Below are 14,275 nucleotides of genomic sequence, written 5' to 3'. Positions count from 1 at the left end.
ACACGCGCATTTCCTGCCAAGAGGCATGGTGCGTCCTGCAAGCAAGCTGCAGCTAAAGGCTGCCACAATCCTACCCCTTGACGGACTCGCCAGATCCAAGGAAGACCCAATCACATTTGTCGGAGCACATTAGAATATATGTTTTATTATTGCAATGCCCTGGCAGGCACATGCAAGGAGGCTGACAAAGATCTGATACTTGACAACAGATACCCAGCACCCGTCTCTGCTGGGCCCATCAAACAAAGCCTAATAAGCTTGGCTTTGAAAGGCAATAAAATGGTCAAGGGGAGTATAATGTGTTCCACTTGAAAATGTCAACCTTGGTTGCTGCAAATAGGACAATGGCATTTGGCAAATTAGGAGAGCATGAGGGGCGGGATGCGCACATCTTCTGGCGCCTTGAAAGTGAGAAAGCCGTAGCCCTTCACCTTTGCTGCTGCATGCAGACAATGTGAGTGAGTCACAGGGAATCAGATGGCCGGATCTTACTTTAGAAAGTGCCAAGACGGGGAAGCCTGAAGGCAGTTTTTGAGAGGTTGCTGCACTGCTCTTTTTTGTGGCTGAAACAAGCATGCGATATTACTAATTTTAATGCAATGTGTCATACAGCCCTGAAGCAACCTGCGGCACAAACAACCCATGGCCTCTGGCCCTGGGTGCGCCGACCTGTAGTAAAAATAAAATCCTGGCAACTTGTCAAATTGCTGCGAGTAGGATCCGGTAATGTACATTTGGGCATGGCTGCAGCAATTGCAATGTGGAGTGATCAAATGCAAAAATATCAACCTTGCTGCCGGCAGGACGCAGTCACAAAAATTAAGCATGGCAGCGGCAATGTGAAGTGACCAAAAAGAATAACTTGGAGTCCAGCATGCGAGTGAGGCATGACACAGTCAGAAATATCACGCATGGCAGTGGCGATGTGAAGAGATCAAAAAAATGGAAGTTCCTGCATGTGAGTCACCATAATTGTCTGAAAAGGAAGCTCTCTCTTTGCGCAGAGTGAGCACACAGAAACATTCAAAGTTGCCGCAGGCAGGACAAGGGTCAAAAGGCAGGGCAGCGGTTATTGCGATAGTAAGTGATGGAAAAGGAAAAATGAATGGGATTTCCTGCATGGGAATCACCGTACGGTTCTCCAAAGAAGCCCCTCTCTTTGCACAGCTTCACGTGGACGATGTTGTAGTCTCGGAAAATCATCATAAGAGCTGTCTCTGTCGCATGCGAGCCCAGATTGCCGGCAAACAGCTGCCGACAGTCCCCCCTGTGCACAGAGCATAATAGTTTTTATAATAACTTATTTTCATGTTTTGTTTTATTTGTTGATCGTTTGGGACTCAAAAACCCTTGAATTGTGGCTTGGCAGTGCCTCAACAGGGATCCAGGGCTGCCCAGAGAAAACATTTGCAACTGTAGTCTGCCTAGGTGAGGTGGCAGTCAAGGTAGCAAAACACTCTGGGCGGACCAAAGACATTGTCCCAGAACTCAGAAGCCTGAGCCCAATCCCTAGGGGAATTCCCCTGGGTTATCAAACCCTGCATTGAGAAGACCCTCGAAGACTTGATGGCCTACATTCTGACACAACTATGATTTCATGAGCCAGAGAGATTCCTGTGACAGGCCAATCCCCAGGGCCTTAGAAAGAATCTGCTTGCCCCGCACAAAATAATATTTCCTAGGCTTGTGGAAACGAAAAACAATATCCTTTTGACGAGCGGGAAATTTTCAGCGGAAACCTGTTTAATATCTCGATTTCTCAAAAGTGCGGGGTTTACACGGCGTTTAGACCGGTCACTACGGTGTGTGCGATGTACACTCCACATCAGGAGCACAGAAAAGGGTGCATGCTCACCAGGCACCGCGAAGGGCATCCAGCCGCTCGAGGTCCTTCTTCTTCTCAGCCTCCACCTCTGCGTGGTCCTGGGCATCGCTCAGTACTTCAGAGCCAGGCGCCTGCGCAGTAGTGACACAGCCCTTGAGCCTGACAGCAAGCACAAACTCGTATCTCTATCATAGCTTCACAATAAGTATTCTTGGGTACGCCCTGCACAGCATGGAAAACATGACAAGAAGCAGACCACGCTGCAAATCAAAATTGGCTGCATGCAAGCCTAAATCTGCTACTTTTTGAAATCCTGCTGTGGCATACAGTGAAACTGTGATACATGACCTGGCTTGCAGCGTTGCACTGTGCACTGTTCTGCAGCCGCTCTGCCCAGCTCAGCAGAAAGAAAAGGCAGTAGGAGGCACTACAAGAGGCGCAGATTGCTCCTTCCCTCTCATGCAGGAGAATGTGGACTGTCAGAAGAGGAAGAAGAACAATGCCAGATCCTTGTAATTATGTGATAAAGCGCGGAATGTACCTTGACGGGGCGGGTGTGATCCTCGTGGAAGGCAGAGTAGTCTTGAGAGGCCTCGGAGCGCGGCCGGCCGTAGTCAGAATCGCCGTCGTAGACGCTGCCGTCCCTGAAATCCTGCGCCTCAGAGTAGCATTCCTCCTGGAAAAACAAAGTAAAATCCCTGGCAAGCTTTTCTATACACAACTTCTGGACGTTAAGGTCTAGGTAAGTCGAGCATCGTCTGAACTATTGCTCTCCAGTCTTCTTAGGCCAGAACATAAAAGTAAAACACTCGAAGGCACTTGAGCTCAATTTGCCATGCAAGATGTGCAGCCTACTGTGTTCCTACAGCATTCTGTGGAAGCGATCTTCCTGAGTACCGTAAGGAAGTTATCATGTCATTTCCAAAATTGAGGAGAAATCTGTGTCTAGGAAGCTTTTCAAGGCTTGTGCAAGCACTTCCATGCACGCTGTGTAGTCAACTGTACTCCTGCAGCACTACAGATGCAAAGATCCACTTCAGCACGACATGACTTGGTTGTGCTGTGCACTGTAGTACGCACTGTCCATGGCACAAACACCAAATGTAACGCTGAAAAGGTGAAGCCTTTATAAATATTTGAACGCTCTGGAGAAGGGAGAGCATGGGCATGCATGGCCTTAGATGCCTGCCCACCTTTTCGGAGTCCTCAGCAGGGGCCGGGGCCTCAACCACCGGCACGTCGGCAGGAGTTTTGGCCGCCGGCTTGGCGTGCTGCGGCTCTATAGAAGATCCGCGTGGCACCGGCGCCTCCTCAGCAAACTCGGCTCCCGGTACAGGGATCCTGCTGCTGGCAGATGCCCTCTTGTTCGCCCCCGCTCGGGCCTTCCTGCCCCTCTTGTCCTTCTTCTCCTTCTTCTCCCCTGCAATGCAAGCTTGCTCAGACCTCCAGCCCACTAAAGATATGCTCAAAATATGTAGAACTCTGCCTTCAAACCCCCCAATTCAGGGGAATTACATTTATTAAACAGATACCCATAGACTGAATCTTACTTTTTTGAAGAACCCGCAGGCACCTTTCCGCACCCCGCAGGCTTCATGATGGGGGTTATATTTTGAGTGCCAAAGTATATTGGCCCAGGCATACAGCATCCTGTCGATATCAGTTGACACGCATGAAAGGTTCAGCTCTTGTACATCCTAGAAGTGCTCCCTGAAAAATATCAATGCGGGATTCCTTCAACACGTGCAAAATCTATTTCTTTAGGAGCATAAAAATGTGCATGGGAACCGACACGCACTCTTCTGCTGCCGGCGAGCTGCATCCTTGGCAGCAGCGTTGTCCTGGTTGGCAGGATTTGCTTTTTCATCGCCGCCCCCTGTGACGTTCGGCTTCCCGGCAGCTGCCGCACCTTCCTCCCCCTTGTCCATTTCATCAGCCCACCTCATCTTGTCCTGCCCAGCCTTCTCCTCTGCGTGGATTCCGCCCTCGAGAGGCAGTTGCTCTGGCAGCAGCGACTGCTCTGCAGCCGGCGGCTTGTCACTCTCGCTCGGCTCTGCCTTTGGCAGGTGTGTATCCTCCTCGGCCGCGCCTGCCTGGGAGCCGCTCTCGGAGTCTGTCTCCTCCACCACATTCTGGCCTGCACCTGCCACCATTCTTTCTCATAAGGATATTAGCTCGAAGCCAATGTGGCTACAAATATATGCCTGATTAACTGTATTTTGAAAACTGCAGAAGTAGCCAAAAGCTGGATTATCAGGAGTTTCCTCCTATAAAAATTTGTGTTTTGGGCGTATTTTAGCTGAAAAAGGTTAAGATTTGGCTTCATGCACTGGTGAATTGATTCTAGAAGCCAATAGGTGCCTTTAAAGTGGGACACCCTCAGGTACTTTACGCGCCACAAAACCTGTTGATTTCTTAATAGCCACGTTGGGTTCAGGACGCCACTAAAAGGAACCGTGCCTGCCACTGCAGTAGCAACTGCCGGCACACCGCCGTTGCCGATTGCCGGAGTCTCGAAGCCCGGCGGCTGCGCACGCAGAGCCTGGGCGGGGATGGCCTGGTCCTGATCTGGCTCGCTGCTGAGGGCCGTCTCGCATGGTGTGCCCTGCAGCCAGTGCATCAGGATTCTGGTTGGAAGCCAGTGTGGCTGCAAGCAAAAGCTTGATTATTGTTTCAAAGCAGCAAAGTGGATGAAAAAACGACTTTTAAGAAAATTCTCCCCAATCCGGTGTTTTTCGGGCATTTTTAAGCTGAAAAGTGGGAATGTGGCTACCTGCAATTTAAACTTCACTTCGAAAGGCCAGTTGGCGGCGTCAAAGTGAAACACCCTCAGCTTACGTGCCACAAAAGTGCCATGTTCATTTATTAGAAGCCACATTGGCTTTAGAAGCCACTAAAAGAAACCCTGCCTGCAGTGGCTCGTCGGAATCTTCGCCATCTGATTCGTCCTCGGCCGCGGCCGCAGCCGCCGCCGCCTCGTGCACGCGCAGCTCCACTGGGGTGACTGACGCGCTGACTCGCCGCCGAGTCTTCGCGTGACTCACCCGCGCCCGCTCATCGGGGGTTGGCAGGGGGGACCCGGCCTGCGGTGGGAACGCCGTCTTACGCGGCGTCCCGGCGCAGCCGAGCGCCGGAGGCGGCGGCGGCTGAGCAATCTGCCCCGGCACGAGAAGGCCGCAGTAGGGGAGATACTCCAGGGTCTGCTGCAGCGTGGGGGGCTGCGAGCCGTTGGTGGCCGCCGGGCTTGCAGGGAGCTCTTCATCGTGGGAGGATGCCGGGGTTGGATACGGTCCGATGGAGACATCGCTGCTCTCGGTAGTGGGGCTGCTGTGGGCAGGGTCTGTGACAGCTGTCGGGCTGCCATTGGCTGGGCCTGTGTTGGACATGTAGTGCTGCGCGGCCAGCGTATGCGGCAGCAGGCTCTGGGGGAGGGCACCTGGCGACGGCGGGAGCGCCTGTGCATGCATGCATGGCCTCAGCGGATACCTGCTTCTTGACAAGAAGGTAATTGGCTGGTCTGCTGCAGGAGTACAGAGGATTTCATAATGCAGGACAGTGAGGGGGGCTTGAGCACGCACGCTGGAGGTGCTCTCAAATTTTCCAGCAGGATGTCCGGCATGCATGCCTCATGCATGCAATGACTCGTGGCATGCATGTTCGATAGAAGAATATCATTCAGCAAGTCAAACGGCTGAACATGGTAGGTAGAGTGAAGCAAAGGTCCCTCATACCTCGATGACGTCTGTGCTTGCTGCATGGCCGGCAGTGGGATCATCAGCATGCACGCCATGGCCACTGGGAATTGCTTCCTGCAAACCGGAGGCAAGCATTCAACGCGTGCAAAAAAATGTTGACTCTGTCACCATGGAAAAAAGGGCTATCACAGCTGCATATGCTTATTGCAATGCAATGCATGCTGCATGTTTCAGGTCTGCATGTCCCCATCAGCAAAGCATGCATGGCCTCCGTTTGCCCATCTGCATAGACATGCATGACCTGCATCTGTCCATCAGCAAAGGCATGCATGACCTGCATTTGCACATTTACCAAGTCATGCATGCCCACCACATAACACACTGGAAGCCTTGGCAGCACATGCAACCAGGCCTGCACACCTGGCTGCAGCTGTTGACGACAGGCTCCAGCTGGCAGTTCATGATCGCCTGCATGTCCCTGAGCAGGTGCGCATGCTGTGGGCGGCGCTGCAGCCAAGCAATAAGCCCTGTCATGGTGCCAGGCAGCTCCAGCATCATTTCCATGAAGGATGCCCTGCTCAGCGTGCCGGTGTAGGACGACAGCCTGTTGATCTGCGCACACATGTGATATCTGTGAGATCACCAGAATGACTGGTTGATACCATACAGGATGCATGCAGGCTGCATGATGGTCTTGACAGCCCGTCAATCTGCGGACTTGAGACCTTCCTCTATAAGTCTGACATGACTTGTTGACGCATTTCAGCCAGAGAGCATGCAGGCTGCAAGATGACCTCAGCATGATGGCATGCATCATGCACGTGAAAACCATGGACATGAAAATCCGGTCCCATTTACCATTTACTTGGAAAATCACTTCTGCATGCAGACAATAGGGATGTATGCAGCATGCTTCCCCATACAGCACACTAATGTGCTAATTGCCCTTGCCAGTGCCATACCAAGAAGAGCAACCACATGCATGTGCTGTAAAGAGGGCAGGAAAGAAAATTAAAGAGGCCATGTGCACGCACCAGGGCCCTCCTGATGGGCTCAGGGAATGGCAGTGGGTCACAGAGGCGAGTGAGGCTCTCTGCAATGTAAGCAGCCCCCTTGGCTTGCACCACATCCAGTTCTGTCCTCCTTACTGCCCTGCGCTTGCCACAGCTCATTCCTCAACTTCACCATATGGTGCATGGGTGACATGACAGGAGAGCAACTCAGAGAAAGAGAAAGAGAAATGCAGACATCATGGCTAAGCAAGCGTCAGAAGATCGGAGCAAGGGCTGCCCTTGAAGTGCATGTCATGCGAGAACAACACAAGTTGAAGCCCACCTTCCATTCAACATCTGTGAGAGAATTGTTCAGACATAAAGCGGCGGCAAGCCCAGAAGGGTAAATTTGCACAGCTACCTTTCAGCAAGCATGCATGTAGATGTGGGCATTTGTGAAGCTTTCAGGGGGGATGCTTACAGGTGCTTGGCAGCTGCTTCAAAGAGCTCCTGCTCCCTCTGGAGCGCATCACTGTGGTAGTGGACTGACACCATTGTCTCATAAAACTCCAGCTTCCTTGCGCGAGCCACGGCCTCTGAATATGCACGAACAACCAGCACTCAGCAGCAGCGTGCAGCGCTCCTTTTGCTCCTTGGAAGCATGAAGACACAATCCATCCTCGAGATCTCAAGCAGCTGGCAATTGCAAGTTCCTGCAAGCCTGTACCAATGCCACAGGAAGCAATGCATAATCTGGTCCCAAGCTTTTGGAAGGACAAGGGCTTGCACCTGCTTCCTCTTCTGATGGTTCCTGCACAGGAGACACACAAGCAGGCGGTCAGTTTCAAAGTAAAAAATCAGCAGATCGGCCTGTTGTATCCATTCCAGTCTCCATTTCAGGTCTCCTCCTTAGGGCTTCGGAGTGACGGGCTCAAGTTCAGGAACCGCGCTTCTCATCCTCTTGTCACGTACGCCATTGATGTCAACGTACCTCCTGGTTTTCTTCAGGTTTGCGCGTCGACAGCTTGCCAACCTGGACCACCAAGTCCTCAATCGCGCCCGCCATCTCAGGCGATGTCTTTGCCCACTGCATTTGCGCTTTGAAGAGGAACAGCTGAGCGTCCACTAAATATTCAGTCATTAATATGGGGTACCTGCGAAGGAGAAGTTGAGCACCGTCAGGCCCACAGCACAGCTGCACAGAAGTGATTGCCGTTAGGCCTCCATCAGGTGTGGACAGCAAAACAGCACCAAAGCTTCACTCAATGCCTGAAACGACATACATGCATCTTTATTGGATTGAATATACATTGTATCCCTATTTAAGAGGCCATCGGTAAATACAGAGTAAAAACCAGCTGTTAGCATTGGCACATATAACACAACCTTGGACAGGTACTGGACGTTCTACAGGCTTCTGACGAGCCTGAGGGACTGCATAACAATTCTCACTTACCTTTTCAAGCTTATTTCATTAGCCTCCAGTCCTCAAACCACTGCAAGAGGGCTCCTGAAGTAACGATGCACCTTCAACACATCCAGGATGCCAGCCGAACCGAGTGCTCTTCAGCCATTATGGTCAATCGGCATCTCATTTACAGCTTACTTCTCAACAAAAGCGCTGGAAAACTTCTGCCGGCGTGCCAGAATTGGAGACTTCAGAGCTCAACAGCGACCGTTTGGGCGGCCAGTGGGGGGACCCGTGTCATGTCAGCAAGACTGACAAGACTGCTCTGTTTACACCAAGTCGATCATGATATTTGAAACTTAAATTCGCAGGCTTGCTTGCATGGAACACAAAAATACGCAGAATGTGAACAGATGCGCAGCAGACAATGCAACAACTTGGAAAATGAGCTTCGAAGTCATACGAACTTGCATGAAAAACCATGCTACTTACACGAGCCCAAACATACACTCACCACCAAACCAAAACATTACAAACCTCAGACACACAGTAGCTTATCATACACAAGAGGTAGCGTTTGCAACCCACTCTATGTCGGATCAAAAGCACTACGTAGTAAATCAGGTTCACACGGTGCATACTTTGCACAGTACACTGGGTGCATACGGTCCGGCCTATCAGCATCTCAGCAGTTTTCACAATCCCGACTGGGCAGCAGCTGCCTGCTGACAGCCCACAACTGATCACTTCAAAGGCCATTTAGAGTCATTTCACAGGCCCCTTAGAGGAAGAGGTATGCAGGCATCAAGGCAAGCGAGCCCCGGAAGATGCCTACATGCAGGAAAGGGCTGCCTCGCGATGTGCAGCAACAATGCAAAGATTTCCTGGCCCAGGAGCGCTGAATCACCAGCTTGCATACATGCATACATGCATACAAGTGGCTGTGGCTAGGTAAGGGCACACAAAGTGCAGAGCTGTAGGTGGCAAACGGGCAGGAATGGAAGAAAACTTCTCAGGCCATCCGTACAGGTACTTCTGAGCCGGACAATCACTCAATACCGCGCGCAAACACATCCACGAGACCCCGATGCACGCAAGCTGCAATTCGGTTGTCTGGCAGCAGTTCTCCGTCCACGTTCCAGCAGGACTCGGCGCCGCTCGGTGTCAGAGCAACCGCTGTGCAGTCCAGCACTTCCACAAAGGAGAATTTCTCTGGGCGGACTCCTGCACACGTCCAAACATGCAGTCATAGTACACCACAAGAATCTGGAGACTTAATATCATTCTTATATTTTTGCATACTTCTTGCCAGAGGCAGGGTGCAGGCAAGCTGCAGCCACTCTAAGGCTGACATCTGGGCCCCAGAAAGTACTTGGAGCCTCAAAATGATGCAGCCATTGGCATGTGCAGCACAGGTCAACTGGTAAGTGTTCCAGCATTTTGAAGCAGAGCATGCCTGTCTTGACAACAGCAAACTATGACATGCCACGTCCACGCCAATCAAGCCTTGCTCAGTGTGCCAGCTCAACACCGAGCTAAGTGAGTAGAATTGATCATCTTGAGCGAACTGAACTGAGAGTCAAGTGATCTGCACCGAACAGAAGGGACCTGAAGGAGTAGGTCTGCAAGGGACAGAGAAGATGAGCGCACCGCAGCGTGGGATCGAGGCCAAGAAGCGGAGGTACTGAAACCGGGATGTGTCGCGAACAAGAACCAGCTGCAGTCGGCCATCAGACAGATGCGCTTCGGGGGCGAGGCCTTTTGTGCTCATGTCACTTCGGCACGCCGTCACCACCGCCATGATGCTCTTGTATCGCCCCTGCGCATGCCAGATAATATGCGTCATCTCCCTGGAGTTCTAAATGCACCAAATACACTTGTACCACATGCAGGAGCTGACTAACATGCCGTGAAGTGGATCCTGTCTACTCTCTCAGCCTAGAGCATTCCAAACATGAAGCACTGGCATGATGCTCTTGTAGCGCCCTTGCGCATGCCAGATGAATTGTGTCATTCCCCTGGCTCTTTAACGAGGGAAACGCATGCAGGAGCAGGCTCAGGAGACAAAGACAGTCAGTGCCATGCATTGACCAGGTCTGGGGCTTTGGAATGACGGGGCACTCGCAAGCGCCAGGTCACTACATTGCAGAAAACTTGTGGAAGTAAAAATAGAATTGTTATTGGGCCCAGCTACTCGTGCACTGCCACTGTGCAAAGGAGCTGGGCTCGCAATGACGTTCCTCTTCAAAGTCCACAACTTCCCTGCAAGGCAATGACCTCCTGCTACCAAAATCGCTGCTGCACAGACTTGCTATCAACCTAAAACTGTCAAGACTTGGGCTGAGCTTGAAATTATAGCAGTCGGCACCTTGTTTTGCGCATACAATAGGAATGCTTCCTGAAAAATGGGTCGATATTTAATACCCCAATATGCAAAATAGACATACACAGATCAGGCAAGTGCACACCTGGCGTTTGACCCAGCCGGCCTCATCGAGAGCGCGGTGGCTGCTGGTCATGAATGGCGCCTGCTGGCCGACGGCGCGCGTGGGGGAGCCCGGGCTGCACACCTCGCACTCAGCCCTGCACTCCTGCCGCGTTCTCTCCGGCACCGGGTCGCTCGGCAGGAACGCCACCTGTCAGGCGCCCACGCCACATTTATCAGTGTCCCTCACAAAGATGAGACCCATGAGGTCTCAGTGCACTAGCGACTGATGCATGATTAGTAAACATTCATGCACCGGCAAATCATGCGGAGTTGAATACATTGGTGAACATCCTGGGGACCAGATGGCCCACATCCTTTACAAAAAGAGAAACGGAGACGCATCGAGGTGTGAGCATTGCAAGTCAGTTTACAAGCAACAGACTGCTAAGTAATTGATCTACCGTTTCGAAAGCCGTTATTATGCAAAGCATGGTCTTTACGTGCTAATATCCTCAAAGCTGAGACATTTGGCAGGAGAAAGACAAACACCTACCTCTGCATCGTAGGCGCGGCCGCGCAGAAGGGTGATGGCGCCGGCAAGGCCGTAACGGGCAGGACCCAGAAACCGTAGCCGCTCGGAAAGGCGCATGAGATCGCCCATGTAGCCGTAGGAGGCCACGCAGACTGCGTACCTGTGTCCCCCGCTGCCCATATCTATCCGCATCACGTCCAGCTGCGTCCTGCATGCAAGGCAGCAATTGTTTGTCATTGGAACAAGCCGCGTCCTTGGTTTGCTTGAAGAGCTGACAGCCCAGCGTTGTGGTGTGGTGCCTTAGCTGAAGGTCCCTCTTTTTGCTGTTGGAGAGACCTTCTGAATACTGGAGAGGTTCATGCCTGCCTAGAGCTCTGATGAGCACTGCTTACAGCTCCTGCACAACAGTGAATTGACCCTATGAAGAGAACCACGCGGTTTCCTAGAAAGAATGTTGCTGTTGGACCTTACTGGGATTGCTCATCGCACAAGGAGTGCTCATACCAAAGAGTCCAAATACCTTCTCAATTTTGGGTCAGTACCTACTTCTTTCCCATGTCCTGATACGAATCAGACACCCGTCTCAAAGGCGTGCTGCACAAGCCAGCAGTGGAGTGCGCGCCTGTCTCCGAGGGCGATGTGCAGGGCGGCAGTGGCCTGCGACCGAGTGCCGTTTAGCGAGAAAGCAACGGCGTCTGTGGAGCCGGCAGGAATGTGGCCCAGGCGCAGGTGCGCTGCCACCTGTCCTGCCTTTCCGCCCGCGCCCCTGACACTCAAAAGGCCGTTCAGGACTTCCTGGAATAGCCCATCTCCGCCCACCTGCGCGCATGCATGCACGGATCCGTTACAGAATCGTGTTGCAGGATCACATCAGTATGCTCATACAGACGCGCAGTCCTGCCTGACTGACAACGTACAAAAGTGTACATCGACATGAGCATCGTAATCTCTTGCAGAATGCACCAAAGGGAGCTTTCAGAGATTATAAGTTGCGCCGACCAGGCTGCTATATATATCAGTCACATTCCTGCCCGCCAAAGCACCACATCCTCTTGCACAGGAGCATTTGCAATGCCACAACAGACCAGGTTACTGTACTTCAGAAGACATGGACAGAAACAAAACACATGCAAGAAGCGCAGGAGAAGAGTTCCACCGCAAGGATGCCATCGTAGCTCTGCAGCTCTGCCAGTGAGAGCGCCTGCACCACCTCGCGCGCGTGGCCCTCCCTCTGTGTCTCAACTGTCGTGCACTTCACGCCTGCACAGCCACTTTGTTTCTACGGCCAAACCATGAGAACACAGAAAGCAGCCAGCTGCATGCTTTGAGTGGCCACACGTATACACAGGATGTGGAATGGTGCACTGTCGCTGAAAAAAGTTGATGCTGACGGTGGCCGCAAGTGTTTTGCGAGCCGACCCCCGTCACCAATATCTCAGCAGTTGCATGCATCCCACAACACGTCCATGATGCCCCTTACTCCAGGTGCCCATCCCCAAATGCATGACTCCGTGTCTCGCCAAAAGGAATTAAGTGGTTGGGGAAGGCAAGAGACGTTGAGATCTCACCTGCGCTGCTGAGAATGGGTGATGCTGTGCGCGTCCACACCGCGTGCGCGCGTCGGGCGCCGCCAAAGGGGTTTATAAGAACCAGCAGGGTGCTAGGCCGCTGCGGCTGCATGCGTATCGCTTCCCCTATCCTTAGCGCCCACTCGTGCACCAGCTCCGCATTCTGTCAAGTACGATTTTATCAAACCATATGTAACACTTCAGCGATCTGATCGCATCCGCAAAACAAGACAGAAACAACACACAGCAGAAAAAAATGCCATTGGCATGCTATACTATGATGAATATCATGATTGAAGCTTGCGGAACTAGCTAAACAAATTGCCCACAAGCAACTCTCGTTCTGGCAGACTAGGCTGAGTGGTGCGATACACTGTCAGGCATGAATTTTGTGGAGATAAGCGCCATGACATGTGACGTGCAGGATCGGTGATGAATGCAGGCAGATAGAGGGGCGCACTGAGGACTTCAGCACAAGGCGGATGGGCTTCCAATCACAGCGCTTCCGCCGCCCGCGCTTGAATGTGCTGATGATGAGGTAATGCCGCTGCTGCAGTGACATAAGATCAAAAGTTCAGTCAGTAAGCACGAGTGCGAAGTGCACCAGCTACATTGCCAACCTAATTGCGCAACTTGCCCCAGAAGCTCTCAGTTTAGCAACAGTCAGTCCCCAAGGCACTGCTGCCAATTGGATGGGAATCGCACATGTGCGTGGGCAGCTGCATGCAGAGAACAGCAAGCGCGGTGCACAAAGAACCCAAAGAATCCTCAGTCGCACCTTTGAGGATTGACACGGGCAGGGGATGTGCTGCTGGGCGGAGGCAGACAGCACTTCCTCAAACAGGAGGGCATCAGGAATATAGCGCAGCTTAGCCCAAGGCTGCCACCACAGGGTTGATGTTGGAATGATGGAGATGCCGAAAGAGGTCAGCCAGGCCCGTACGCGGCGGCCCTTGACCATGAAGACAGCCTCTGAGCTGGTTTTGGCCAGCTCGATGCTGCGCCCTGGGATAGAAATGGCAAGGTTTCAGGCAAGCACCGATCCCCCGTACTAGAATTGAACGAAAGCCCTTTCATTGATGCAGCGATCGGAGACTATGGTCATCAAAGCACGCCATAACGTCAGGGTACAACAGCACCATTTGCCAACCTTGGACACCTCCTTGGTGTAAGATGAAAACCAACTGATCACAAGAACTTTTTCCCAAATAGTATTGCCACGAAATACAGAGAAGAACAGTTACGAGCATCACCTGAGCTGGATGGCGAGCCACACTCATCTTGGAACCTGCACACCCAAATCGCAAAAGCCCCATCAATACACACGTCTGGATGTTTTCTGTTCCAGCGCTCACACAAGATTACACCCCGCATGACTGTATACAACCACACAGTCTGATCAAGTCTTGGACGCGAAGTGCGAACCAGATGCGTCCCAGTCAGTATGACTCGGACTAGGATTCCCCTCACCTGCCAAAGGACGGAGTCCTGCCATTGCCGCTGCCCTTGCGCATTCCTAGAGCAGCCCCAGGATGAGGAGAGGCTATGAGAGGCAGAGACTCACTTCCTAGGCCCTCTTCAAGGCTTTCGAGGGCTTCGGGCAATGCAGATATTTTATGCTTGTGCTTCATGATTCATGCGCATCTACCTGCCCTGCCACCCCTATTACGATCTACTTATTCGGATGGTCCATGCAAGAGACATCTGTTGTCTGGGTAGCACAGTGCCTTGTATGAGAGTTTCTTCTAAGGGCAACAGCAAACCCTGCATCGAATCCCTCGCACGTGCTCTCTATAAAGTCAAATCCCAAACGATGCCAAGCGAAAA

At 52.2% G+C, this 14,275-nt stretch overlaps 2 protein-coding genes across 2 annotated transcripts; both read right to left on the bottom strand.

The window, feature by feature from the left end:
* Positions 1-359: 359 nt before the first annotated feature.
* On the bottom strand, positions 360-7,578 carry COCSUDRAFT_42807 (hypothetical protein; the record flags this gene model as incomplete). Its single annotated transcript, XM_005646232.1, has 13 exons — positions 360-439; positions 1,131-1,267; positions 1,856-1,956; positions 2,367-2,477; positions 3,019-3,245; positions 3,735-3,962; positions 4,316-4,430; positions 4,870-5,280; positions 5,941-6,132; positions 6,555-6,672; positions 6,994-7,108; positions 7,302-7,323; positions 7,504-7,578. 13 exons carry the CDS (start codon positions 7,576-7,578, stop codon positions 360-362), a joined length of 1,932 nt encoding a protein of 643 aa, XP_005646289.1.
* A 1,390-nt stretch (positions 7,579-8,968) lies between these two features.
* COCSUDRAFT_56197 (hypothetical protein) lies at positions 8,969-13,962 on the bottom strand (the record flags this gene model as incomplete). Its single annotated transcript, XM_005646231.1, has 12 exons — positions 8,969-9,144; positions 9,571-9,739; positions 10,389-10,556; positions 10,902-11,088; positions 11,273-11,298; positions 11,457-11,699; positions 12,037-12,140; positions 12,449-12,611; positions 12,909-12,998; positions 13,227-13,453; positions 13,702-13,736; positions 13,919-13,962. 12 exons carry the CDS (start codon positions 13,960-13,962, stop codon positions 8,969-8,971), a joined length of 1,632 nt encoding a protein of 543 aa, XP_005646288.1.
* Between the last annotated feature and the right edge of the window lie 313 nt (positions 13,963-14,275).

The sequence above is a fragment of the Coccomyxa subellipsoidea genome (assembly GCF_000258705.1).
Source record: "Coccomyxa subellipsoidea C-169, whole genome shotgun sequence".
NCBI classification, from domain to species: domain Eukaryota; kingdom Viridiplantae; phylum Chlorophyta; class Trebouxiophyceae; family Coccomyxaceae; genus Coccomyxa; species Coccomyxa subellipsoidea.
This window is presented reverse-complemented; position numbering and strand designations above follow the sequence as displayed.